At 45.3% G+C, this 27,198-nt stretch overlaps 1 protein-coding gene across 3 annotated transcripts; it reads left to right on the top strand.

Annotated features, from left to right (window-relative positions):
- Positions 1–4,124: 4,124 nt before the first annotated feature.
- On the top strand, positions 4,125–21,595 carry P2RY1 (purinergic receptor P2Y1). Of its 3 annotated transcripts, XM_035133226.2 has the most exons (4): positions 4,125–4,400; positions 8,774–9,860; positions 10,836–10,882; positions 10,986–21,595. In XM_035133226.2, exons 2-3 carry the CDS (start codon positions 8,831–8,833, stop codon positions 10,877–10,879), a joined length of 1,074 nt encoding a protein of 357 aa, XP_034989117.1. In that variant the 5' UTR covers positions 4,125–4,400; positions 8,774–8,830; the 3' UTR covers positions 10,880–10,882; positions 10,986–21,595. The 3 variants fall into 3 exon arrangements, with proteins under 3 accessions (XP_034989117.1, XP_060130446.1, XP_034989116.1); XM_060274463.1 differs by having other exon boundaries at positions 10,836–21,595; XM_035133225.2 differs by lacking the exons at positions 10,836–10,882; positions 10,986–21,595 and having other exon boundaries at positions 8,774–10,255.
- Positions 21,596–27,198: the final 5,603 nt, after the last annotated feature.

Below are 27,198 nucleotides of genomic sequence, written 5' to 3'. Positions count from 1 at the left end.
CTCATTCCCCATGGATCTTGCCATAGGATAAAGTAAGGTGCACTGCCCACCCCCAAACTGCTTCCCTTTTGTGGGTAGCATTCAGATGCATCCTGAGAGGTTTGGGTCTGTGGAATTAAAAAAAGGTGGTTCGGAAAATGTCGGAGAAATGCATTTGAAAAGCACGAAATGAATGAAGGCTTCACAGGATAATGAAGAAACAATGCGCAAGCACATCACGATGACTGTTCATTGTCAAATAGCCTCCCTGGAAACAGATCAGGACGATGGCTCAATAAAAACCAGACATAATTTAAACCCCATGAAAGCTTTGTGCAAGCAAATCTGGATGAACGCTCTACCCCCTGCATTGCAGGGGGGTTAGACTAGATGATGCTTGTGGCCCCTTCCAACTCTACAATTCTATGAAATGGGTCATCTGGAGGAGACCTTAAGGGGCAGGTTTCATAACAGAACTAGAAAAGATAAGGAGAATCAGTGTGCCTCTCAGGCTAATCTACCTCACAGTGTTGTTGCTGGGATTGAATGAGGAGACAGAGGAGGAGAACTGTATACCCACCTTGAGCTCTTTGGAGATAAAAGGTGGAGTATAGATGCAATAAATAAAAACAAATAAATAACATACATCATCTCAGTAATTCTTAACAGCATCCCTTGCTGGGGGTACAGAGGGGGGCATCTGAGGCTGAGAAAAAGGCAGTGTGTGACTTGCTGAAGTCCACCTTGTGAATTGACGGGCCGAGCCAAGATTCAAACGAAAGGCTTCCTTGGGCTTCCCATTGTCTCACACCCGCTCCCATGGCATAGCATACAAATAGCATGGCAGACAAACAAGCTTGCTTTCAGCAGCTTACAGAAGCAGAGCTACAATTGCTCAGTGGCAGGGGATGTGTCTTGCATGCAGAAGGCCTCCCAATTCAAAGCCTGGTATCTCCGGTTAAAAGGAATTTAGAGAGCAGAGCTTGGAACGACCGCGATGCTTGACATCTTAAGAAAAGCTGCTGTCTGTCAGAGCTGACAGCATCAGGCTGCGGAACGCAGTGGCCTCATTCAACATAAGGCAGCTGCATACATCAATCATTTTTTTTATAATTGGATTTTTCTTTCTCCTTTTAGTTTGAGAAGCCTTTCAAAAATGGAATATTTGGTGGTGCTGGTGGTGAGTTGCCAGAGGCTGGGGGGAAGAGAACTCAGATATTTATACTTGCAGCCGCATCACGCCAAGGGCCCACCTAGTCCAGCATCCTGATCTCACCACTGGGACATAAATGCTTGACCACTTGCCCCTTCTGCAGTTTCCAGCAAACTGGTATTTGGAAGCTTACTGCCATTGATAGTCAAAACAAAATAAAAAATTCCTTCCAGTAGCACCTTAGAGACCAACTATGTTTGTCATAGGTATGAGCTTTCATGTGCATGCACACTTCTTCAGATATACTGAAACAGAAGTCACCAGACCCTTATGTATAGTCAGAGGGTGGAGAGGGGTATTACTCAGAAGGCTGGTGGGAATGGGTGATTGGGTGATTGGCTGATAGGAGTGGTAAACCTGTTGATGACTGTTAACGACTGCTGATAGTGTTATCCTCTGTGAATTTGTGGATTTCTCTTTCAAAACCATCCGAGTTGGTGGCCATTGCTACATACCTTCCAACGTTTCTCTGATGAAAATAGGGACACCTTATTTCATCATCATTTTATTATTTATTATTTATACCCCACCCATCTAACTGAGTGGCCCCAACAACTCTGGGCAGCTTCCAATATATGTATATAAAAACACAATAAAACTATTTTTTTAAAAGCTTCCCTATACAGGGGTGCCTTCAGATGTCTTCTAAAGGTTGTCTCCTTGGTTTAGAGGTCACATAACTCCATACCCTCCAACATTTCTCCAGTGAAAATAGGGACATCTTAAGGAAAAGCGGGACATTCCAGGATCAGATCAGAATCTGGGATGGCTTCTGTAATTCTGGGACTGTCGCTGGAAAATAGGGGCACTTGAAAGATATGTTGCTACGGTCTCACTATGGAATTCTTCCTTTGCTGTGGCCTGAGTCTTTCAATCAGGCACCCCAAAACTTGGCCCTCCAGCTGTTTTTGGGACTACAATTCCCATAATGCCTGACCACTGGTCTTGTTGGCTAGGGATGATGGGAGTTGTAGTCCCAAAACAGCTGGAGGGCCGAGTTTGGGGGTGCCTGCTTTCAATGCTTGGCTTCATCGAGTGGTCTGATCCCTGGCCATGATTTTAGGGCTTTAACCAGCACTTTGAACTGTCCCTCGAAACAGAATGAAGCCTGATAACAAAGTGCCACTGTCCTCAGCTACCCCCTAAGAATCCAGGAGCATTTATAAAAAATATTTAGTCTGCATTGTAACGGTTTAACCAAACCAAAAATGTTACGGTTCTGAAATACTAAATTGCAACTCCTTGTAAAACAACAACACATCAGACACACGTCCAATAGCAACAACAAGAAACCTCCAGCCACAGCTGCAACCCTGTCTACATTTACTTGGGAGTAAATGACACTGGATATATTTACACTTCCTAGTAAACACTGCACAGACAAGCCACAGTCCTCTGGCCACTTCTTATAGGAGTGACAAGGGCGTACCCACCATGCGGCAAGTTAGGGCAGCTGCCCTACTCTAGAAGCAGGGCTGGTGGGCAGAGGCGGAGCACAGCCCGGCGGAGCGCGAGTTCGCCATTCCCGCCGCACCGCGCCGCACCCTCCCTCCAGCTCCCCGGCGCGCCCTCAGGCAAGGCCAAGCGCGGCGGGGAACCAGGGAGCGCGGCGCGGTGGGCGGGAACGCCGAACTCGCGCTCCGCTGGGCTGGGCTCCGCCTCCGCCCACCAGCCCTGCTGCTAGGGAGGGGCACAGCCCGGCGGAGCGCGAGTTCGCCGTTCCCGCCCGCCGCGCTGCGCCCTCCCTCCAGCTCCCCGTCGCGCCCTCTGGCAAGGCCAAGCCCGGCGGAGCGTGAGTTCGCTGTTCCCGCCCACTTTGTGGCCCCTCCCCTTCCGTGCCTTGGCCCCTCCCCTTGCCCCCCCTAGTTTTGATCCTGGGTACGCCCATGAGGAGTGAGCTCCCATTCAGCTCTGTAGAACCTGTATTAGATACACATATAGTATATGATCAGATAGCAAGATACTATGAACAACTGGAGCCTATTTTTTTTATGTAAAGGGAAGGAAAATGTACCAGATGGGCGGAGTCCTGCTATGTTTCTTCATTATGAGCTACAAATAAGGTTTAGCCCTGGATTTATTTTATACATCCAGGCTCATTCCTGGAACAAACAAGGCACTTCTAGAGAATCCATCTGAGCATGTGCTGAGTGCCCTGCCCTCACCACTGAAAAAAGTATAGCTTGGGTTTAAAGAGAGAAGGTAAGTTCCAGGTCAGTGAGAGCCTCTCCAACAGTTTTAGCTCTGTGTGTGTGTGTGTGCGCGCGCGCGTGCTGTGTGTGTACTATACTGCAAAAAAGCCAGGGACCTCCCTCCATCAACTGTCACCTGGCAGAGATCATTATATCAGGATACAGCAAAGTGGGACAGGCTGGGCCACCCCATAAGACAGGTCAGAGGCCAGCCAGCACCGTTTAATACTTTCTTTCCTCCAACTCTTCAACCCAACCCATTGGAAGAACTTGTAATCAAGACATTGAACTTGATTCAAACGCGCAACACATTCTTGGTCAATCTTCGAACGAAAGTGGCCACTTTTTAAGCACGCTGTAAAGCGCGGACACCGCCCCGCGCCGTTTGATCCCAATCGGCTCCAGAACAGAGCACTCCGCACATGCCCAGAGGGCTGGGGCTCAGCAGCCTTAGCATCACTTTAAAATGGGGAGGGGGAGTCCTGGGGTGAGTCTAAGTCCTTGACAGCCACACGCATAATAGACTACTTCGCCTGTTAAGGGCACCCACCAAGCTGCGCAGGAAAGCGCGCGCGGAAGGCGCAGCTCCGCCTCCCGCTTCCCCTCCTCCTGGGAGCGCACGGCTTCGGCGAGGAAGCAAGCGGCGCTGGGCAGGGCTTCGGGGGGCGGGAGCCGGGGAGCCGCTCCCGCCTGCGACGCTTCCTCGGGGAGGCTGCTTCTTCGCCGCCGCCGCCGCCAGTGCGCCCGCCTCCTCTGCGCCCTCGGTTCCTTCGCCAGCCAGCAGCGCGCACTTTGCCCCGGCTGTGCGTGTGCGGGAATGTGGCGGCGATCGCGGAGCGGAGCGCCGGACGCCGCCACCGTGCTCTGATGGGCGCACACGCTTCGCGCTGCCCGCTCCGTCCCCTTCGCCCGCCTCGCTCGGGGGGCTGCCCGGAGGCGACCGCGCCATGAAGAAGGAAGTGGCGGCGGCGGCGGCACCAGGGCGCAACGGGGCCAGCTAGATCTCCTCGGAGAAGGTAAGGGTCGCCTGGGAAAGTTTCGTGCCCGCGAGCGAGCGACAGCTGCTCGCGTCGCCTTTTTTTGCTTGGGAATAGTTCCACCCCATATATATATCCCGATCGCTTTTTAAACTATATACATTAATAGATATGGGTTTCTATCTCTGCCCTCGTGATCAGCGCCCTCTCCTTAGAGCGGTTTCTTTTTAAAAGTGCCCGAGATGTCAAAGTTTGGAGGGGGGATTTCCTCGTCTTCCCCCAGGAAAAGGGGCTATTTCCCCCAAAGGCTCTCCTTTCCGAGCAATGCAAGCGCAGGGAGAATGGCAAACCTCATTAAGAACGCGCCAACTAGGGTCTGCTTTCCCTATGGAGCAAAAAAATACCTAGGTTGTGGAGACGGGGTGGTTTTTGTTTGTTTTTAAGGCGGTGGCGTCCAAGTTCTAGAAGACCCCCACCCACCCACCCATCCATTTCCCAGCAGCTTTTGACTCCGGAGTCAAAATGTTGTTGGCTGGCACGGAGAACCGGGCTGTCCAAACGAGCGCGCACGGGAGCGCAGTCAAGGAGCGTGGGGGGAAGGGGCGTGGGGACGGTGTGTTGGCTCTGGAGTGGGGAAGAAGAGACGCTCTGTTTATGCCCAAGGGGTGTCTCCTTTGAGAGCATTCTGCACTGCACTTGCACCCGCTGATCTGGGAACGAAGTCAGGCGCGGACTTCCGCGTTCGCGCGCGTTTTGGGGGGTAAGAAAGGGAAGCGAGTCTGCCGCCCTTTAGGCGCGCTGGAATAATAGGAGCAGGCAGGCAAAGGGCAGCAGACGTCCTAGGAAAGAGGCTAGTCCGCAATTGTTCACATGCCCCCTTTCTGTCATTGCTGCGCCGTAAATGGGCTCACAGCAGATACAAATACGACATTCCATAGCAGCCGAAAGCCTACAGGAAGACTACAGGAAATGTGCAAGGAAGCCTCACTCACAGGTTCTGCACCTTCGGCTTAGGTACCCAGCACAATCGCCTTCTCATGGTCCCCTTATAACAGGGGATGTGGAACCTGTGGCTCTCCTCTCCAGATGTTGTGGCGCCACAGCTCCCATCACTGACTATTGAATCTGCTGTTTGAGGTTGACATAACCTGGAATCCAATAATATCTGAAGGACCACAGGTAGAGATAGATGAATCTGGCCATTTCAGCTTTCTTGGTTTCTCATTTTTCTAGCCTCAAATTCAGCTCTCCACATTTCCACAATAATCTGTGTATTCATATTTTATATACTGTGTGTGTGTGTGTGTGTGTGTGTGTGTGTGTGTATGTGTGTAATCTCCTAATAAACACAATACTGTGTGTAGTTCTGAGTTGCTGCAAGCAACTTCCCCTAATGCAATGCATTTCTGTACGCTATTTTCACAAATAAGTGCATTTTAATGCACAGCCCTCCCTAATGTAGGCACATACTGTTTGGTTGGAGAACTGCATTGCAAAATTAGGAAATGTGTGGGTTTCAAAGGATGCTGTGCTTTCAATTTGTAAAATTTACTTCCTGATCTTCCGTTCTCTCTAGCTCAGCCTTTGCCAACCTGGTGCCCTCCAGAGACTACAACTACCATCATCCGCAGCTAGCACTTGTTGGCTGGAGCGAATGGGAGTTGTAGTCTGACAACATCCAGAGGGCAGCAGGTTGGTGGAGACTGCTCTAGCTTACATTATCCTTTATGTCCCTTTGTCTCCTGGCCCCTCTCCCTCTTTTCCTTCCTGTCAGTCTTTGAATTCCAGTGATGTAGAGCTTCTGCAAAATTCTGAGAATTCACTGGATTTCACTGGATGGGAAAAATCTAGAAAACCTTGAATCCGAAAGCTGTGTTCGAAGGTTTTCTGAATTTCCCCTCCTTCCCTAAGAAGGAGTTTCCAGAAATTCTCCAGTGCTCTACATCATTTAAGAATCTGTTTATTTGACTTAATTTCAGTGAACAACAGCAAAAAGTGTGCTGTGTTAATGTTATGTGTTATATAAGTAAATATCTCAAAATGTTCGGTGTTCCTCCCCCCCCCCCCAAGCTTTATTTGGAAAATATTTTTGTTGTAAATATTTTCAAGACTTGACAACTCAACATCATATACCTTCCTTACATTGTTTCTTGGTTCCCCTGCTTAGGCACAGAAAACTGTTCACATACTAATTTTAGCTGCAGTTCCTGTAGTGGTTAGAGTCCTAGACTAGGTCCTAGGAGAACAAGGGCTCAAATTCCACTCAGCCATGAACTTCGTTTGGCTCAGTCACCATCTTGACTTGCAGGGTTGAGGTGATGATAAACCAGGGGCCATTTACGGCACCCCGAGCTCCTTGCAGGAAAGATGGGTTATAAATAATAATAATAATATTAAATAAATAAAAATAGAAGAGGAACCCCCAACAAAGTTAACTGCAATTCTGAAAGTGCCTAGTTTGACTGGCCTCACATTCATTTTGTGATTCTACTGACAGCACAATCCTAACCATGTCTGCCCCCAAATAAGTCCTATTAAATTCAGTGATGCTTATGCCCAGATAAGTGGAGTTAGGATTGCAGTCTAATTCATTTTATGGAGGGGGGGGAGTCAGCAGGGAAAATAAAACCCCAATAGCAGCCCGTATCACTGGTGCCGTCCTGATTCATAAGCTTCAGTAGAGGGGGCCCCTCCCCTATTTTCTGTTGGGTCAGGATTGCAACCTCTGTGCCTTCCCCTCCGTTTGGCTTGACTAGACTTGGAACGTAATCTCTTCACCACCTCTTGATTCTGTCACTTCTGCTCCGACCCCATTTGGTCTTTGCTATCACTTCCTGATTTTGGCTCTTTGTTGACGGCAAACCAGACTGGGAAGTGAAGTATCCTCAGTGCAAGAAGAGCTAGCTGAGGAAGAAAATTAGCCTGGCTCCCTGGAGATGGTTGAAACCACCATAGCTCTTGTTGGCTGAATTTGCAGGTGAACCTTACCATGTCTCCATCTTCCTACCTGGTGTGCATGGGATCCCAGTTGGAAATGCAAGCTGCTTTGACAAAGGGGGGCGGGGACACGAAATATACAGCTGTCTTGGATAGCTAGCTAGTAAATTATGCCTCTGCTAAATTTTGCTTTGCTTTGTGCTGAATTCATACTGCTCTGTTCAATTTGGAACTGCCATATGTGTTTTTCAATTGCAAGTGGTTGCATTTGTTTTCGTTTTGTTTTTTAATAATTGCATACTCCTTATGGCACCTTATGGTGAAGGGCAGGTGAGACATCTTAAAAACAGATTAAAATGTGGCATTGAGGGAAAGGGCCATAGCTCAGTGGTAGAACATCTGCTTTGCATGCAGAAGATCCAGGTCCAGTCCTCGGCATCCTCAACTGGGGTTGGGAAAGGCTCTTTGCTGAAGCCATGGACAGCTGGGTGGCACACTGCTCTGACTCAGTATAAGGCAGCTGTCTGTGAGAGGAAGGGAAATAGCAGAGAAAGCTGAGGAAAGAAGCTCAACAATGTTTTGTGAGTAAGGCAGAAGCGGGGAACTTGCTGGGGTAGGATGGAACTGCTACACCAGCTTCCAGGCCATTTTTGGGTCACTGATGCTTACTGGGAGGGAAAGGGGTGAGGCAATAAGAACAGCAGGCCACCTGCCGGGCAGCTAGTATAGTAGCTCCGTGCCCCCCTCATTCTGGAATTATGGTATGCCAAGGCCTGTTCGCACAGCCATCGGAATAGCAACTAGCTAACACACTTGGGCAAATCCACAAGAACTGTCAGCACGCCAAAAGAGTCAACTCACAGAAGGTTTACTGTTTAATCCCCTTTGTGTGGATCAGAGCTAAGTGAAAACTGCATGATGGACATTCATATTTTGGTTTCTTGAGTCAAGATATACACAAGTCTTTTGCCCATGCCCTCCACTTTTTGGCTCCTCCCTTCTCCACAAGCCACAATTAAACCAGGAAGTCTCTACTTAACCATAGTTTCTTGTTTTGTCTGAACCAAAACTATGGTTGATGGCTTCAGAACAGACCAGGATATTAAATCACGGCTTGAAGTTGAGTTAGCCAGATAATGTCGATGTTTTAGACTACAACTTCCATCAGCCCCAGGCTGATGGAGGGCACCGTGTGGACTTCTCTGGTTTAATATCTGGGCTTGTTCTGAAGTTGTAGTTTCCCCGGTTCAGATGAACAGGGGAAATGTGGTTTTAGAAGCTTCCTGATTTAACCGTGGCTTGAGAAAAGGGAGTAGATGTGGTGCTTCTTGTGTGAGCAAAAGGCTTATAAACACCTCAGCTTAATAAGCCAAGATATGATTGTCTGAACAGACTCATGAAGAGGAGGCTGGATCTTTCCCTTCCTTTTGGTGTTGTTAGTGCTGCAGCTTAGATACTTTCTTTGTTTCCCCCAGAGACGCTTGCTGATACCAGGCCTCTAGATCCATCTATGTGACTTTGCTGGAGAAACCATGACTGAAGTCCTCCTGACCGCTGTCCTGAACGGCACTGAAAACCACTCGCTGGCTAGCAGCGGATGGACGTCGAACAATGTCACCAGCAAGTGCTTGCTGACCAAAACTGGTTTTCAGTTCTATTACCTGCCTGCTGTCTACATCATAGTCTTCATCACTGGATTCCTGGGCAACAGCGTGGCAATCTGGATGTTTATCTTCCACATGAGGCCTTGGAGCGGCATCTCGGTTTACATGTTCAACCTGGCGCTGGCGGACTTCTTGTATGTCCTGACTCTTCCCGCACTGATCTTCTATTACTTCAATCAAACCGACTGGATCTTTGGGAACTTCATGTGCAAGCTGCAGAGGTTCATCTTCCACGTCAACCTGTATGGAAGCATCTTGTTCCTCACTTGCATCAGCGTGCACAGGTACACAGGCGTGGTCTACCCCTTAAAATCGCTGGGGCGGCTGAAAAAGAAGAACGCCGTCTACATCAGCACCTTGGTCTGGGGGGTTGTGGTCACTGGGATCTCCCCCATCTTCTTCTACTCTGGAACCGGGGAAAGGAAAGTCAAAACCATGGCTTGCTACGACACGACGGTAGACGACTACCTACGCAGCTACTTCATTTACAGCATGTGCACCACGGTCTTCTTGTTTTGCATCCCGTTCATACTGATCCTGGGTTGCTACGGATTAATCGTGAAAGCACTGATTTACAAAGATTTAGACAATTCCCCGCTCAGGAGGAAATCAATTTACCTGGTTATTATAGTGTTGGCGGTATTTGCTGTGTCTTATCTCCCCTTTCACGTGATGAAAAACTTGAATCTACGAGCCAGGCTGGATTTTCAGACTCCAGAAATGTGTGCCTTTAACGACAGGGTTTATGCCACTTACCAAGTGACTCGGGGTTTGGCGAGCCTCAACAGCTGCGTGGATCCTATTCTGTATTTCTTGGCAGGAGACACGTTCCGAAGACGGCTGTCGAGAGCAACCAGGAAAGCTTCAAGAAGGAGCGAGCTCAACGTGCAGTCAAAAAGTGAGGATATGACTCTCAGCATTTTATCTGAGTGTAAACAGAATGGAGACACAAGCTTGTGAATAACAGTTTAATTTTTCCTTTTGCAAGCAAGCACTCTCGTCCCCCCTTCCCCTTACCCCCACCCTTCATTTTTAACCCATGTAAGAATCTAATTTCGTGCATTTTCAAGAAAACTTAACAAGAGGACAATTTGTTTTGTTTTGTTTGTTTGAAAAACATGCCGTGTGAAGCTAGGAAAAAGGGGGAAAGTAAGTGTCAAATTCTTTAAAAATTAAATGGAAAACAGTCATAGCTGCCAAGTCTCTCGTTTTCCTCGGGAAACCCCCATTTTTCCGGCTGTCCCCAGCCGAAAAAATGATTTTTTTTGTTTTTCCCCGGTTTATTCTGGTGCGGCGGCCATTTTGGAACTGGGCGGAGCATGCTCAGAAGCGACTTTTGATGCTGCTCTGCCCAGTTCCAAAATGGCTGCAGCGCGACTTCTGGTGCGACGGCCATTTTGGAACTGGGCACAGCAGCATCAAAAGTCGCTTCTGAGCATGCTCCGCCCAGTTCCAAAATGGCCACAGAGCTACTTCCAGTATGCTACTTTTGGTCCGGTCCCTTATTTTTCAGAGAGGAACTTGGCAGGTATGAAAACAGTATGGGAAGTTTCCGTTTTTACCCTTTTAACTCTGAAAGAATTAATTTATCTGATAGTCTGGTACACACAACAAATGCAGTGCAAACCCTCAAAGAAGGCGTCTCCTTGGCTTAAGAGTATGAGGAATGCCCCTGGAAGGTGAATATTTCTTTAAGGCTGTAGTCTATTCTCCAGCTTCCAGTTCCCTTGCCTGTTTCTGCCTTGCTGTGATTCTGGAAAGTGTGTCTGTAGGGACCAGCCCGAGTCAGGGATATTGCAGACCCCCCCCCCTCCTTGAATGTAGGTCTTTTTATTGAAAACATCAACAACAACAAAAGCCCTTTGATTTGCAGAGATACCAAGGAGGCTGACGGCGTTCTACACAGCTGATCGATGAGAAGTAAGCCTGGCGCTTATTTTATTAAAGTTGAATTTTGTTTAATAATTAAGTGAGGTTGGAACATATTAGATGATTTGAATTTTTTGTTTGGCATTGACTTCAGGTCCTCCTCCTCCTCCCTTCCTGCATGTCCCGATAAGCTTCCTCATCACAGGAGTTCTGGATGTAGACGTGTGTTCCTGGGCCGCTCTCTTAAGCACTGCCGAAAGCACATTGCAAGAAAGGCTAGTAATGGTCTGTTGGCAATTATTTCTTTGCGATTCTAGCAAGTTGGTCTAGCGGAGCCAATTGTCTCTCCCCCCCCCCCACTCTTGAATCTGGGCTTGTTGCAGAGGACCATCTGGTCATGATGCGTTCGTGGGAAACTGCTGGGCATGGTGGCTCCCAAACTAGGACAATCTGGTAGCGTTCGCCCATCACCATATGCAGGATCCAAGGTTTCGGCATGTGTTGGGAAACAAATGCACTGGAAACCTAGCTCCTTTGTGTGATGTTGGATGTGGCAGCCAGCTTGGCGCAGGCTGGGCTTCTCTCGTGCAGGCTTCTGAGATGGTTTGACCATGGCCGCATGGGCTTGAACGTTCTTTGAATAGATCTTCACTGTTACCATATACCATATAGGGAGGGTTCGTCTGTGCATAGAGAAGATGATTACTGAAAATGTGAAGCCCCACCCCAATAATAATTAGAAGTTTGAGAGAGATTAGATTGTAAGAATTAGTGCTGTGTTGTTTTCACGGTCCTGTTCCCTGAAAGGTTAACAAATCTATAAACATAGTAGATGTACAGTACCAACAGCCCCATGGTTACACAGAACTTGCAACTCCTACTCAGCAGTTTAGTACACATCTAATGGGCACATCAGAACACTGTTAGGTTTGGGGGTTGGTGCAAATTCTCCAATAATTTAACCTATCTAGTTGGCAGTACCTGTATTTTTGTCAACATGAAGAAGTGCATTTGGATTTCTCCCTTTTTAACATACAGCACTTTGCGCGACAATAGCAGTTTTTCTGGCCTTTATTGCCCCTTTCTTCTTCTTCTTCTTCTTAGGAAAAAGAAACTGTCATTCATTTTCACAGGTGGGGGGCGGGGAGAGGAGTGCCTCATCTAAATGTATAAAAGATTTACATCAGATTCAGAAAGGCCTGGTTGAATGATGTGCTTCCCTACCTTCTCCCAATGCCTGGCAGTGATCTGACATGGCTTCATCACCACCACCACCACCACCACCACCACTCAAAGATTTCCACATGTGCACATGACATTTGGATTTAGGAACTGAGAGAAAGCAGAGTTTGTCCAAGCTCAAGCTCAGTATTGTCAACACTGCTCAGCTGTGGCTCTCTAGGTTTTCAGGCAGGATCCAATCCTACTTGGAAATGCTGGGGACTGAACCCAGAATCTTCTGCATGCTCTACCCCTTTCCCAACACAATCTTATTGAATTCTCCATTTCCAGCTTCCTTGGGTTTTTAGGGAAATACTGTTCTCTACAGCTCTTTTCAAGCATTCAGAAGCAGGCTGCGATAACCGTGCACTAGAAAGGCGTGCTTTGGCTAAGAGAAAGGCAGTGGGGAAGATAACCTGAAATAGGCCAAAAACAATGTAACATGCAAGCTGCCAACTGATGCAGGAATCTCAGTCCCCGACAGATTCAAAACACAAAACAGTTTGGATTGAAAATAAAGCCTTATTTGCTTCATTTAATCTACCAAAATGTATCTGAAAAAATGTTCTGCTGTAGCAAGCAGTGCTTTGAATTATTACAAAATTCTTTCTGTATAAAATAAAGAGGATACATAATCTCATAAATGGCTTGAACAAATCCTTCCAAAAAGTCTGCGGTTTACAGGAGAGGTAAAAATAAACTATTTACATCTTGCTTATTAATTTACAAAGGCTGAGGATGAGCAGAAAGGGAATTGTTCTGAATAATGGCAGAGTTACAAATCAGCTTAAATTCATAAATGAAAAATCTACTGAACCTGCAAAATCTATTTATTTAACTTATTTCTCGAGGAAGGCAATGGCAAGCAAAGAGAGCTATCTCGTGTGTTCACAATGCTCCTTGATTCTACACTTAAACTCTGAATTGGGCATTGTTGAGTGAAGGGATAATGAGATGCATCATTAAGACTGTGGTGCTGAGCTCAATTACTTGGGAGTAAGCTCCCTTGGACCCAATGAGGCTTACTGCTAAGTAAATATGCATAGGCTTCCACTGCAACCTCTCTCGTCTTGTTTTATAAGAAACTATAAATTAGAACAAGGCTTCTGTTCAAATGTTGACATGTATGCACATCAAGCTCTTGCTTAACAAGCAATCTGAATAAAATGTAAAAAGCCAAGAAAATTTAGAACCGTGGTAAATAAGTGGCAGCCTTCTTTTTAATTAATTAAGCTCTTGTGATTAGCTGTTTAGGTTAAGGTTTGGTGAGAGTGTCGGGAAACATGGAAAACCTTTCCCTGCATCACCGAGAAGCATGTAACATTAAACATTTCCCTTAAACCAAATTGAACTGAGGCATGCCTTGCTGGGCATAGCAATTGAATTAAGGGCACAATGGTGGAATGAAATGATTTTCTTTTGCTACATTTTTACATTCAGCTATCTTTCACATACTTCTGTACTTTTCTGTTCATTGCCGTGCTCCATACAATTAGTCAATGGATGTTGGGGTGTAACATTCTCATAATCTGCTCATCCTCCCCCTCCCCAAATACTGCAAAATCTTTGTGTGTTTGCGTGCAGCATCCTAGTTTCTAAAGCACAGCTGTTCACTATTTATACATTATAGCCCCGATCCAGCAAGAGAGACTCTCATGTGGAAGCAGGTTTCCATTTCTGGATCCTCTTTTAGACCAAGTCCTTCATGGGTCACAAGACCTGCATGGATACTTGCAGGACCGTTGAAGCCAACACCAAGCTTGCCATCCTCTAAAAGCACCAATCATCTGTTTTGGGTGACAGGGATGAATCTGGGTCCCCCTATCAAATTTAAGCTATCAAGACCACTGCCACCACCTGTGCAGGTTCATCCTGGGAAATTGTCACGCCCAGCAGCCTCATGCTGAACTTGATGGTCTCTCAGTTGGGGCTACTGTCCTGAAGAGCTACAACCCCAGAGGATCAACTGCATCTTGATGGCATGGCCTATTCTGAAGCTCTGTTTTCATATGGTAACAAAAAGTTGTTTTTTAAAAGTCAAGATACAGGTCTTTGGAAATACAATATGCCGCACCTGTCTAGAAATATCTGCATACACAGGAGGGCTTTTTTTTAACCTTCTTTTTTTCAAAAGCCCCTCTCACCTGTGCCATATTAGAAGTCGGTTTCTGAAATCCCACTGAGTTTCAGAAAGAGCTTCTGAAACCATGGAGGGCATTAAAAAAATAAATCAAAATCCCTTCTGAGCACCAGTCAGGCAGATCCTAAGATCCTACCTGGAGATGCTACAAAGAAGGTCAGAATTAAGACTTCATATTCTCCCATGTAACATTATCTCTGTAATAAAACAATTTCAGGATCCAGGTGCCAGCAATCAGATGCACAATATTTTATTTTGACTATTTATTCCTCCTGCAGTTCTTTCTGACATCACAAAGTGCTTTATGATCCTGACCTCGCTTCTCTCCCCAACTGTCTTTCAAGGTAATTTGGGTTGAGGGACAGAGACACTCCCCTCCCTCGAGGCCACAAAGTGAAAAGGACAGCTGTGGAGTGATGCAACCAATGTGGGGCTCTGGTACCTCAACCCCAAATGGTTCTTCTAGGCCCTAGGGTATCAAATGACATCCAAAGTACCTATGTTTTGCCCACATCTCATGTTAGTTATTAGCCCTTTCTGTTATTACTGCTTTGAAAGGTCATAGAATTGGAGAATTGGAAGGAACCAAGAGCGTCATCCTGTCCCCTCCAATGCAATGCAGGTATATTTTGGCCTAATGTGTTTGCCTTTTCCCAGTGAGTGCAGCTGACCAGCAGGAAGAAGCAGCGACTGCTCCTTTTCCCTAATCTGCTGTTGCTGCTTATTCACTCAGAGGCAGTGGAGGCTGGTGCTCATTGGGGCCTGGTAGGGTGGACAGTAGGGAGGCCAACAGTAGGTGGCACCAGAGCAAACAGCTGGTAGAGCCACAGCCAATGATAGGCAGAGGCAGAGCCGACTCGTTCCAGGTTTTGCCCCATTTCCCCAACTAAGTTCTCCCAAGTAAGGCAACACATCCTTTAGAGCAATGGGGGGATCTGTGGCCCCCCAGATCTTGCTGGACTCCCAGCCCCATCATCCATACGCCTTGTTTATGTTCATTGGGGGGGGCGAGTTGGAGTCCAACACTGCCTGCAGAATCATAGGTTCCCTACCCGTGCTTGCAAGACTGGCCACATGAGGAAAGCAGGATTTTCATTGTCCTGATTTTTGAGGACTTTCCTGCACCACAGACTGAAGCTCTGCCCATGCATTCAGAAGACCATGTGCGGGTAAGCATGAAGTGTGTTGGAGGAGAGGACAATCATGTGTTTACCCACTTTGTGCCTTCCCTGCCTGCCCCAGCCCAACATTCCTGCATTGAACAGCGAAATCCGAAGGGGCTGTCTATTGTGCATTTGGGTGGAGACACCTCCCTGCATTATCAAAGTTCCCAGCTTCAAACCGCTTCTAAGGATGCTCACCTGCGCAGCACCCTCCAGTCATTCCTGCTCGGCATGTGGGCAAGGCAGCAGGTGTACCCAGCCCATAAGGGGACATATGGGGTGAGACTAGAGCATGCCTGCTCCCCCTTCACCCCCTTGATGCCTACCTGCCTTCTTGAATGCATGAGGAAGGTTTGTGCTCACTGAATCATCATTGCCTCCCTCAAGGGAACCCTGAGTCTCCAACTGCAACTTCTCAGCTAACCAAATGACACTCCCCAAGACTCTGGGAAAGTTTTTGGTGTAGATATATACCTCTAACGGAAAGCCTTGATTTTGCAAGGCTGTCTTTCAGAAGCACCTTTTCTGTTGTGCATAATTTCCAAAATAGAAAATACTCGAGGCAACCCTTAGAAGTCAAGAGGTGTAAATGTTCTGAAAGGAAGAAGCGGACAATTGTGACTTATATAAAAGCGTATCCCACAGAGCCCTGTGGAACACTTGTTATGCTTCCGTGCTGCTTGGAGAATAGGAGAAAGAAATTTATACATTTATGAGAAATTCAAGTACTGAGGATGAACTGGTGATTACTTGAGAAAGTTCAACAGTCTGAAACTCATGTGCCTTTTTTGCATTTAAAATGTAATTAGTTGGAATGCAAAGCCAGACGAAAAGTACAGGGTGAGAGCTTCAGTGTTTGCAGATTTCCTGGATGTGCTTGGTTTTCAACTGGTAGATGAAACGAGCATTTGGATTTATTCCATGAATATGGAAAAGCTCTTTGCTACGGCAGGAACACCACAACATCAAAGGTAGTTAATTTCACAGATTTATTTTAACTCTTTGAATGTTGTCCACAAAGCACAAAAGAAAGCAGTTAGATAAACCACGTCACATGGGGTACTCAGCATGATATCTACTTAATTTCAGGCAAGGCTCTCTTGTGTATCAGAATCTGGGTTTGGGATTTATTGTGTCCTGTGACTCTACACACAGCCCCTCACCTCTTTACTGAATGTGTGAGAAGAGGAGTGGTATCATGCTCACTGGCCCACTTTGGAAGGCAAAGGATGAAAGCCCCCTTCAACCACACATTCAGGTTATGATCTGGATTCAAGCACAGCTTGACACGGGAGGGAAACACCTATCACGTGAAGATTGGCCCTTAGATTAACCTGCATTATTTATTTCGGGTGGGGAGAATATTGTTTCACTAGATTTTGAGGACCAACTAAGGAGCAGTGCTCTTGTAAGGGACCACAATCTCTTAACATTGCCTGGAAGATTTGTAAGCATCCTGGTTGAACAGGCAACCTGTTCAGTCTTACCTGTGGTTTAATGTTGGTGCTGACATACCCCCTTAATGGTGGGGGTTTGTTCTTGGGTGATGAGCAGTGATGTGGAGTGGAACATTTCCTATCTCTTTATTTTTCCATGGTAAAAAAGAGCCCTAAGTTTAGTAACTATTGATGAACGTCAACTATATTAGGAAAACTGAGCAGATTTGAACTTTTAAGCTTTATTTACTAAATGCAAAAGCATGCTAAATTAGATCGTTCTTTAGGGTAGGGGTTAAGAACATTTTTAGCACAACAGGCCTGATAATTATCTCCTCCGTACCTCATGGACCAGGTTTGGCAGGTGGGCAGAGCCACGCACCTCTCAATCACCTGACATCACCAGTGAAATGGACTTTGCAGACATGGCAGGTACACTGATTGGCAGTGCCTGAAAACACCCTTTTGGTTGAGCCAAGTTTTTTTCCTACCCTACACCTGGCTTCTCATATGACATCAGGTTTAAGACGGGGGGGGGGGGGCTTGGCTGAAATGGTCTTGCAGGGCTGATAGGCCTAATTAAACCCATGGCCAGAGGTTCCCGACCCTTGCTCTAGAGAGGATGGGAAAAAACTCTAATGAAAATATTCAAAGTTTTCCAGAAAACCCACAAAAGTGGTAGAGAGTGGGGGGAGGCAAGAAGCCTCTCCACATTGCATGTGTGCCTGCACTAATTAAAACTGTGGGTTGTTGTTGTTGTTGTTGTTGTTGTTGTTGTGTGTGTGTGTGGAGTGAATGTTGTTACCCTTTTGAGATTCTGCAGGATTCCATAAGAGATTTATTACATCCTAGTGATATTTAGCTTGGTATTATAGTTAGCTGTGCCAATGGGGATAGAGAAGTGTGTTTTGCCCTGCCTGACCACAGTGCGGTGTGCAGACTGTTGAATCTGAGCGAGACCCAAATTCAAATCCCTCTCCAGTCACTGGGTGGCCTGAAACCTCCCTTCTCCTACTATTCCACCCCACAGGCTTGTGGGTAAGGACAAAGAGAGGCTATCATTGTAAAGCACTTCAGACATTGAAGGAACTGCGTGGACTGCATGTTTTCCAATAAAAGCAATTGAATTCAGACATAGTCTGTTCTCAGATTAGTGCCTTGAGTGGAGCTTTATAGTAGAGCAATACCCTACCCTCCTCAGACTACATTCTGCTTTCCAATATCTTGGCATCCAGACATTTTTACTCCTCAGTGAGCAAAGTATATGAAACCTCATTTGTTTGCCTTAGCCTCGGAGATATGGAAAAGAGCTGTAGCAATATGACTGCCTTTGCGTTCACAAAACAGGTTACACATCCGTGTCCCTTTAAGCCAGATGGCATCATCTTGTCTACTGTAGAGATAGGAAGCCGAAGTGAAGTTTAATTGCCCAGGGATGTTCAGTTAGGCAGCAATAAAACTGGAAAACAGAGTTGCTCAATTCTCTAGAGCATGCTGCCTCATGTGTAAAAGCATTTGGGGGAGGTGAGTTTCCCATGCATAAATAAAGAGCACAATTTAGCTGTCCAAACAAAAGGTGTGTGGAAGACACAAAAATGCCATAAACCTACAGCACAGTGGCTTGGCTGGAAGTATTTCATTGCTCTTACCTTCGTTATATTCAAATTTAACTTCCTCACCATAATCCAGAAACTGTGGGGTTTCACATTTAAATGGTTTCCTTTGCTATTGGTACACAGGCATAGCCAGTTCATAGGAACGCTGCCTGTATGCTTTTAATCACCAGTGACCATTTAGTTTCTCAGACTGTATCTGTTAAGAAATATAATGTCCAGGGTGTATTTTTTTTTAATCAGCATCACCATTTCAAACAAATATGAAGGAAGAAGAAAAAAAGAGAGTGTGATTTATGTGCTAAATGTTTTGCAAATTTGGACTTTATAGTGTGTTTCAAGTGCATATGTGAAAAATGTTTTATTTTTCTACCATTCTGTAATATTGTTGAGTAACTCAAGGTTTATTTGTGGATTAACAGTGCCATTTGGTTTGATTTGCCTACAGAGACAGTGTTACTTGATATTTAAGCTCCTCAGGTTCTGTTGTGGATTGAAACTAGTAGTCGTTTAGGGGGGAAACAACAACTAACTGTGCATAACTCTCATGAATAAAGAAAAAAAACACCAGATTGTCCGATTTTTATTTTGTATAAAGCACTGTGTTGGTTGCATGCAGTTTTTGTATAAGGCATGCCGATAGCATCTTGTAACTTTTTAGTGACAGTAGAACTGCACTGCCTCCACAAGTCACTAGTATTGTACTGAGCTACTTCAAGAGTAAAATAAAATGAAATAAATCAAATAAAGTGACGGTACACTGATTTGTTGGCTGCTGTCTTATTACAACCAACTCGAGACCAGGGATATTTGCAAGTTCCAGTTTAGAAGGTATGGGTGCTAAAACAGAAGGAATCGGAAAGCTTCTGAACAGTATTGATTTGAGACCCCTTCTTTTCAGACAAGTGAATCAGTCACTCGGCAAGGCTATCAATTATGGCTTGTAACTCAAGGGCTGCTGCTGACCTGACCTATTTCTTTAAGGGGGTAAAAGTACTATCTATAGAAGTCAACATTTTATACGTGCCATGCTGGCAGAGCTCAGATAGTACCGTAGCTTAGGGGTGTTTTCACACAATTCCTCCCTCCCATGATGAATGCTGAGATGGGTGCCCTTCACACAGACTCTGGAGGGAAAGGTTTTCTCCTATTGCTATGCAAAAACTATAGCCCAAGGAAGATGATATTCATATGGGTCCCTGTACATCGTAAATAACATACGTATTAAACTACTGTGAATAGTAGCCTGCTTTAAAAGATCTGTTCTTTTTGTTAACCTGCATGCTAAGGGGTGTAGATTCATTTTTAAAAAATAAACAAATGAGGCTTCATTCCTCCACTTGTTTTAATAATAAAAATGAATGGGATTTTAAAATATATTTTTAGCAAACAGAAGCAAAATGAAAATGATTCATTTGCAACTGCTCTGCATTGGAGACATTGCCTTAAAGCAGGCACCCCCAAACTTTGACCCTCCAGATGTTTTGGACTACAATTCCCATCATCCCTGACCACTGGTCCTGTTAGCTAGGGATCATGGGAGTTGTAGGCCAAAACATCTGGAGGGCCACAGTTTGGGGGTGCCTGCCTTAAAGAAACAGACCTATGTACAGGTTACACACAGGTCACTGGGAGAAAGTGGTAGGGCAGTGAAATCGACAGACAGGAAAACTCCATTTAATGTTGATAGCGGTTTGGCTATGCCCATGCAATTCTTTTAACTTCCTATAAAATGGGGAACATTTGTCCTGTAAATCTGAAATCTGACCTGTCTGATATCCTGCGTAGTTGAATATTTTGTGCCATTAGGATGGAAGACGCAAAGTTACAGGAAGCAAAGACGGAGTATCCTATATAGTTCATAGCTGGTGCTCTTTGTTTGTGTTTGTTTGTGTATTAGAATGCCTGTAAATACTGTGCCAAACACACCTAAGTAATGTGCAGGAAAACGCTGCTGAGTTTCCCACTGAAGGTTGCGGGATCTTCATGCATCTTAAACTGCCTATAAAATGAGGAGTCTTTCTCCTATCTGTCTGAAATTTGACATGTCTGGTGCCCCGAGGAATAGAATGCCTGCAGTTTTGATCCCATTTGGATGGAAAACACCAAAGTTATAAGCAGCAGGAAAGTGTTTGGGCTTTCCTGAATTCCTTGGGGAAATAAATGAACAAGTGCAATACAAACAAATGGTAAGCAAAACAGAAATGGAAAGAAACCCACAAAACCTATTTTCCCATTGCACACCAATAGCTTTAAAAGGTAAAGGGACCCCTGATCATTCAGCTTTAGCTGCTGCTTTTGCTGTTGTTGTTGTTTAGTTGTGTCCAACCCCATGGACCAGAGCTTTACGCACAAATAGGCAACATAATCCAGATTCTTCTGGATGGGCCCTCCAATTTACATGCTGCTGGTTGTGGACACTTGTAAGATTATACAATTGCCCAATATGTCTTCAGTGAATCCGAAGGCCTGCTTCCCGCGTGATGCTATTTACCAGCAACTCTAGATTTCTCCAAGGCAAGCCGGTGACCCATCAGTGGTTACTGATGTTATTGACAGCCCTTGCTCAGTGCTTTCAGTTGCAATATCCACACAATGCCTCATAAGATCCTGTTGCAAATTGGCTCTTGACGTTTTGAGAACAAGCAGAGCCACCCACCCACCATCTGGTCACAGACTTATTCTATATTCAGTGATTCACACATCATTGAATAGGCTTAACATTTGGAACACACACACACAGGCTCAGAGAGAGAACTGGCCACGTAATGCTGCCGCAGAAGAATTATACACCGGCTACGTTTATGGATGGGACCACAAGCCCCTTCCTTACCAACTTGCCCTTTGAGTGGTTAATTTGGGGAGGTTTTTTGGGGGGGGGAGCCTGTGTGTGTGGAGCTAGAGCCAGCAATGAGTGGAACCAGAACCACATTTTTCTGCCCCCCCGTCTTTGCCGACCTTTTAAGCCCTAAGCGGCCTCATCCCAGTATACCCAAAGGACTGTCTCCACCCCCATTGTTCTGCCTGGACACTGAGGTCCACCGCCGAGGGCCTTCTGGAGGTTCCCTCACTGCAAGAAGTGAAGTTACAGAGAACCAGGCAGAGGGCCTTCTAGGTAATGGTGCCCTCCCATCAGATGTCAAGGAAATGAACAACTATCTGACTTTTAGAAGACATCTGAAGACAGCTCTGTTTAGGGAAGTTTTTAATGTTTGAAATTTTATTATGTTTTTAGTCCTCTGTTGGGAGCCACCCAGGGGAAAGCCAGCCAAATGGACTGGTATTATATTATTATTATAGTTATTATTATTATTATTATTATTATTATTATTATTATTATTATTATCCCATCCACGAGACCCCTTTAAACAGGCAGGGCTGCGTCCAAAGGATTATGGGAACTGTAGTTTGCTAAGGGTGCAGAGAGTTGCTAGGGGATCTCTGTTCCCCTCACAATTCCCAGAGTGGTTTAACAATCCATCCACACACACCCTGGGAATTATGGGAATTCTAGCTCTGTAGGGGGAACTGGGGGGTCTCCTAATAACTCTCAGCCCCATAACAAATTTTCCAGTTCCAAGAATTTGTGTCTGTGTGCGAGGCCAGGACTTTAAAGCAGTATCAAAGTTCTGTGTATGTATGACATGAATGTGGCCTAAACACAACCCCTCAGTGCTCTTCCCAAGCCGCACACCCTCTCAAGCCTTACCATTCCAGCTTTGCACCTTCCTTGGGTGTTTCTGCCTGGGAGGAATGCATCCTAGAACTATGATAACCCCTTCTTACTTTTCTCGATGGAGGGTAGAGTGTGAGGCTTGAGTTTGAAGAAACAAGCCTACTGTACAAAGGTAACGTTCACACTCAATCCTCTGCCTGCTTTTGCCTCTGCCCACCACTGATATATGATTCTCAAGGCCAGCTCTGTTGCACAGTAAGGTACTTAGATGTCTCAGTCTCTTATCAAACACAGGGAAACAAGGGCAGCCCATGAAGACTTCCATTGGTCACAGCCCATGGCAAGAACACACCACATGGTTGAGAAAAGGCAACTGAGAGGCAACAAGATAGAAGTTTATAAAATTATGCGTGGCATGGAGGAAGTGGGCAAGTCTTTCTCATTCTCTCATAATGCAAGAACTCATGGACATCCAATGGAACTGCATGTTGGGAGATTCAGGACAGATAAAACAAAGGAATTCTTCATTCTGTGCACAGTTAAACTGTGGAACTCACTCCCACAGGAGGCAGGGCAGGCCACCAACCTAGATGGCATTTAAAGAGGAGTAGTCAACTTCATGCAACTCCTGTCATCTCTAACCATTAGTCATGTCAGCTGGGGCTGATGGGAGTTGGAATCTAGCAACATCTGGAGGGCCACAGGTTCCCCATGGGAGATAAATTTGATTCACTTCACATTTGAAGGAGAATTTATTAAATTAGCACTTTGCAAATCAATATGAGAATCAAAACACAGCCACCCTTAGAAATTCACACTTCTGTGAATTTGGGGGTGTCATTCTCCAACCAGTGTTTACAAAAATGCATATATTAGGGCAAATGTGCATTAAAAATGAATACAAAGTATTCATGTAGATAACATGCAAAGTGCATTATATCAGGGGAACTGCTCGCAAAAAAATGTGTGCATTAGTCAATACCGCATACAAAAATGTGCTTATTAGGATCTTATTATGTGCTAATTAGAGGAGACGCGGGTGGCGCTGTGGGTTAAACCACAGAGCCTAGGGCTTGCCAATCAGAAGGTACCGCTACAGCGGGAAGGTCAACGGCATGTCCGTGTGCTGCTCTGGTTTGCCAGAAGTGGCTTTGTCATGCTGAGCACATGACCTGGAAGCTGTACACCGGCTCCCTCGGCCAATAACGCGAGATGAGCACCGCAACCCCAGAGTTGGTCATGACTGGACCTAATGGTCAGGGGTCCCTTTGCCTTTACCTATGTGCTTATTAGGATCTTATTATGATCTTTCATGAGGGTTTTAAAAATATATTTGCAAATTGCTGTAGAACTGTAGAGAATTTAAGATTGGAAAAATGAAAAAGGGAGAGAACAGAAACAGACAGATTGTTCCATCCCTATCCCAGTGCTAGAATTCATTTAATAAAACGAAGTGAGGAAACCACAGTGGATGTTTTCATCTGATGTTAGATTGAGTGCTTCCGTTTCTTTTCAGGGAAAAATGAATGAATTTTCCTCCTTTGAAAATAAACGCTGAGCTGTACAACTTAGCGTTTGCTTTAAACATATGTTTATCTAGCAGCATTAAACTTCCTGTAACTTGAAGTGCACAAAACTGCAACTTACAATGACGTGCAGACATTATCTAGGCCATATAGATAAGCTGGTTTTAAAACCAACAAGAAATGGCTTCCTTTAACCTACTTGGAAGGATCATGAATGCCAAGGAGAATGACGTTTACAGTGCAGGGGAAATAAATCTAAAACTGTTCAGAAGTTACACCCACTTTACAATTTGTTTTATTTAGGCAGAGTTAAGTTGGTTGCATGTTGTAGTCACCATCTGCCACCTGTTAGACTTTGAGGAAGGCTGTGGGTTATCATAGCCACTCCTTAAAGCAGGGGTGGGGAAACTTTCTCAATTCAAGGGCCGCATTCTCTGTTGGGCAACATTCCAGGGGCGCCATGCCAGTGAGCAGGGCCGGCTCTAGGTAGAGTCCCGGTGGCGCGGGGTGGCAGGGTGCCGGTCCGGCAAAGCCGCACAGAAGCCATGCTACGCGCTGCAAGGGCAGGGGTGCCGGAGTGATCTCCGTGCCTCAGCGCCAGGGCACCCGACCTGCTCGGGACTGCCCTGCCAGTGAGTCGTGGGGGCAGTGGTAAAAGCAGGGTGTGTGTGGAGCAATGGATGCAATCCTTAATCTTTGTAGAGTAGGCCTCATTCCAGACAGACACCTCTCCATACTCGTGTCTCTCCATCCAGGCAAGAGGCTTTAGCACAGGTCAAAGGTACATTCTAGTCAATCAAAAGTACTCAAGGAGAGTGCAAAGATGGACTGGTGGAGTGTATAGCCTTGGTCAAGAGGAAGTGGCTTGGAGTTGGGCATGACATTGGGAGAATCCCAGGATTCTGCATTTGATTTGGCCCTGGTCTGAGGTTCTCCAGCACTGGCTTAGATGTAGGCTTCTAGCTTCCATAGAAGGAATCCTTCAGTAACACTAGGTATGGGGGAGAAATTCAGTTCTGTTAGTATCTGAAGGCAAATCTATAAAACTCGCACTTTCTGAAAGACCTCTTTTGAAATTTGCACTTCTCCAAAATTTGTGCTATGGTTTTCTGACCAAGCAATGTTTACAAAAAGGCATATATTAGGAGGCGAACGTACATAAAAATTAATATATCAGGGAAACTAACATATAAAACACATTATATTATGGGGAAATTGCTTGCAAAATTGTGTACAAACATGTGTTTATTGGAAGGCAATTGCACTAAAATGATGGTGAATTTTTGTGAGGATTCTTTTAAAAATGGCAAATTGCTAAAGAAATGTGGAGAAGTTAATTTAAGATTGGAAAAATGAGAAACTGAGAGAACCAAACTTGACAGTTCCTTCCTAGATAACACCAAGGCTGAAGCTTCACAAAAGTTCCAATGACAGGTCCAATGCCAGATCTCAGTGAGGAGCATCTGATGGGGCTACATAGATGTGGACTTGATCACTGGAAACCCCATGTAAGAACAAGATACACATATTTTCTATTAATATATATTGATATATTGCATGCATGCATTGCCATGTTGCCTATGACACAGCCTCCAACATTAAAGTGAACATGGGTGGATTTTAATAACTCCTGAAAAGGAAAAGAAAAACAAGTCCGCAGTTGGTCTCTTACTTGGACGATGTGATTTTCTTGCTGGTTTTGAAACAACACAGAGTTCTTCAGACCAAAAGGGAAAGGAAAGAACACACACACACACACAGTGTAAATCCACCATTACACAGACAATTGCCTAGAAGCATCACTAAAAAGTTAAAACTTTTCCCGGTATTTAGTACAGTACCCAAGAACTGAGAGCATGAGCTTTTACTGAGCTTAGTTATTTTTAGTCTATTTATATAGAATGAGTCCACAAGGCCTTCAAGGGACATTGATGGGCACTTAGCACTCATATATATATATATATATATATATATATATATATATATATATATATATATATATATCTGGCGACTGAATCAAAACTTCTCTGTTGCAGGGTGAAAGATGGCTATACAGTGGTACCTCGGGTTATGAACTTAATTCGTTATGGAGGTCCGTTCTTAACCTGAACCTGTTCTTAACCTGAGGTACCACTTTAGCTAATGGGGCCTCCCGCTGCCGCCACACAATTTCTGTTCTCATCCTGAAGCAAGTTCTTAACCCGAGGTTCTATTTCTGGGTTAGCGGAGTCTGTAACCTGAAGTGTCTGTAACCTCAACCGCTTCTGGCACAATGGAACACCGTGACAGAAACCAGAGTGCACAGAAACACCGTTTACCTTCCCGCTGCAGCGGTACCTATTTATCTACTTGCACTGGTGTGCTTTCGAACTGCTACATTGGCAGGAGCTGGGAAAGAGCAATGGGAGCTCACTCCATCATGGGGATTCGAACCACCGACCTTCTGATTGGCAAGCCGAAGAGGCTCAGTGGTTTTGACCACAGCGCCACCTGTGCCCTCTTGGTCATGTGTGTTTGACTCCATTTTGAGGAGAACCTGTGGCCTTCCAGGTTCTGTTGGACTTCAGTTCCCATCAGACCCAAACAGTATGGCCAGGAGTCAGGGAAGATGGCGGTTGTAGCCACTGGTTCCCCCATCCCTGGAATAAGCATCACAAATGGTCCTGACAAACCAAACAGCAGCACTTCCTTCCTTGCTGTGAATGCAGCTTCCTGAAATTAGACCAGAAAAAAGTAAATTGATCACGACTGTTGTGAAAGAAACATGTGCCCCTAGGGTGGGGCCCTGAGGAAGTGGAAAGTCTTGCAAAAGCCTTTTTTCTTGCTGTTCTGGTAAGATGCGATATTTTTAGCTTGCAGTTAAGGAAATCTGCTCTTCTTGTCTACTAAATAACTCTGCCACTCTTCACCTGTGCTGAACCCTTCACTTGGGTTTACTTGGCAAACTGTAAACAACAACTAGCCATAAACAAAGGGAACATGGAAGAAAGAAGAGGAGACAATGAAACAGGGCAGTATGAAATGACAACAGCAAGAGGGTGGGTGCGCGAAAAAACAACAGGATTTCATATTTTCAAATGTTTATTTTTCTGCAAATGAACAGTGCAAAACACAACGCAGTTTATTTTAGCAAAATGCTTAATCCCAGACCGTTGGAAATGTTTTCCTAACTTTTTCCAGCAGGCAGAAGTTACATTTGCTTGATTCCTGATTCTATAGAGTATAAAAAGAAGAGACAAACTGTCTTTGAATAGTAATTTCACTTCAGTGCTTAATGCTCTTTATTTGAGTGTACTGTTGTACACTCATGTGGTGAGTGCTGAAAGCAAGGGTGCCAAGACAGGGCCACTGAGAAACAAGAGGGAGGTATTAGCGAACCCGTGAAGACTGAACAGGCTAAGAAGACAAAGATTGTTGAGTGTGAGCTGGTAGGGGTGGGGGGTAAAAAAGAAGAAGATGTGGATAGACTGTAACATTTTGTCCGGTACAAATAAAAGGGCATTGCCTAACAGATCTGGAAAAGGTTAAAGCAATCCTTCTACCTACGATTAAAGACTGCATTCATTGCATCCTATACACTGGTGTTTTTACC

Source organism: Zootoca vivipara, chromosome 5 (assembly GCF_963506605.1).
Source record: "Zootoca vivipara chromosome 5, rZooViv1.1, whole genome shotgun sequence".
Taxonomy (NCBI): domain Eukaryota; kingdom Metazoa; phylum Chordata; class Lepidosauria; order Squamata; family Lacertidae; genus Zootoca; species Zootoca vivipara.
Note: the sequence above shows the minus strand (reverse complement) of the source record. Positions and strands in the feature narration are given on the sequence as shown.

Bases quoted from the DNA above. Each gene is read 5' to 3' on its own strand.
- P2RY1 (XM_035133225.2), top strand. From the start codon at position 8,831: ATGACTGAAGTCCTCCTGACCGCTGTCCTGAACGGCACTGAAAACCAC.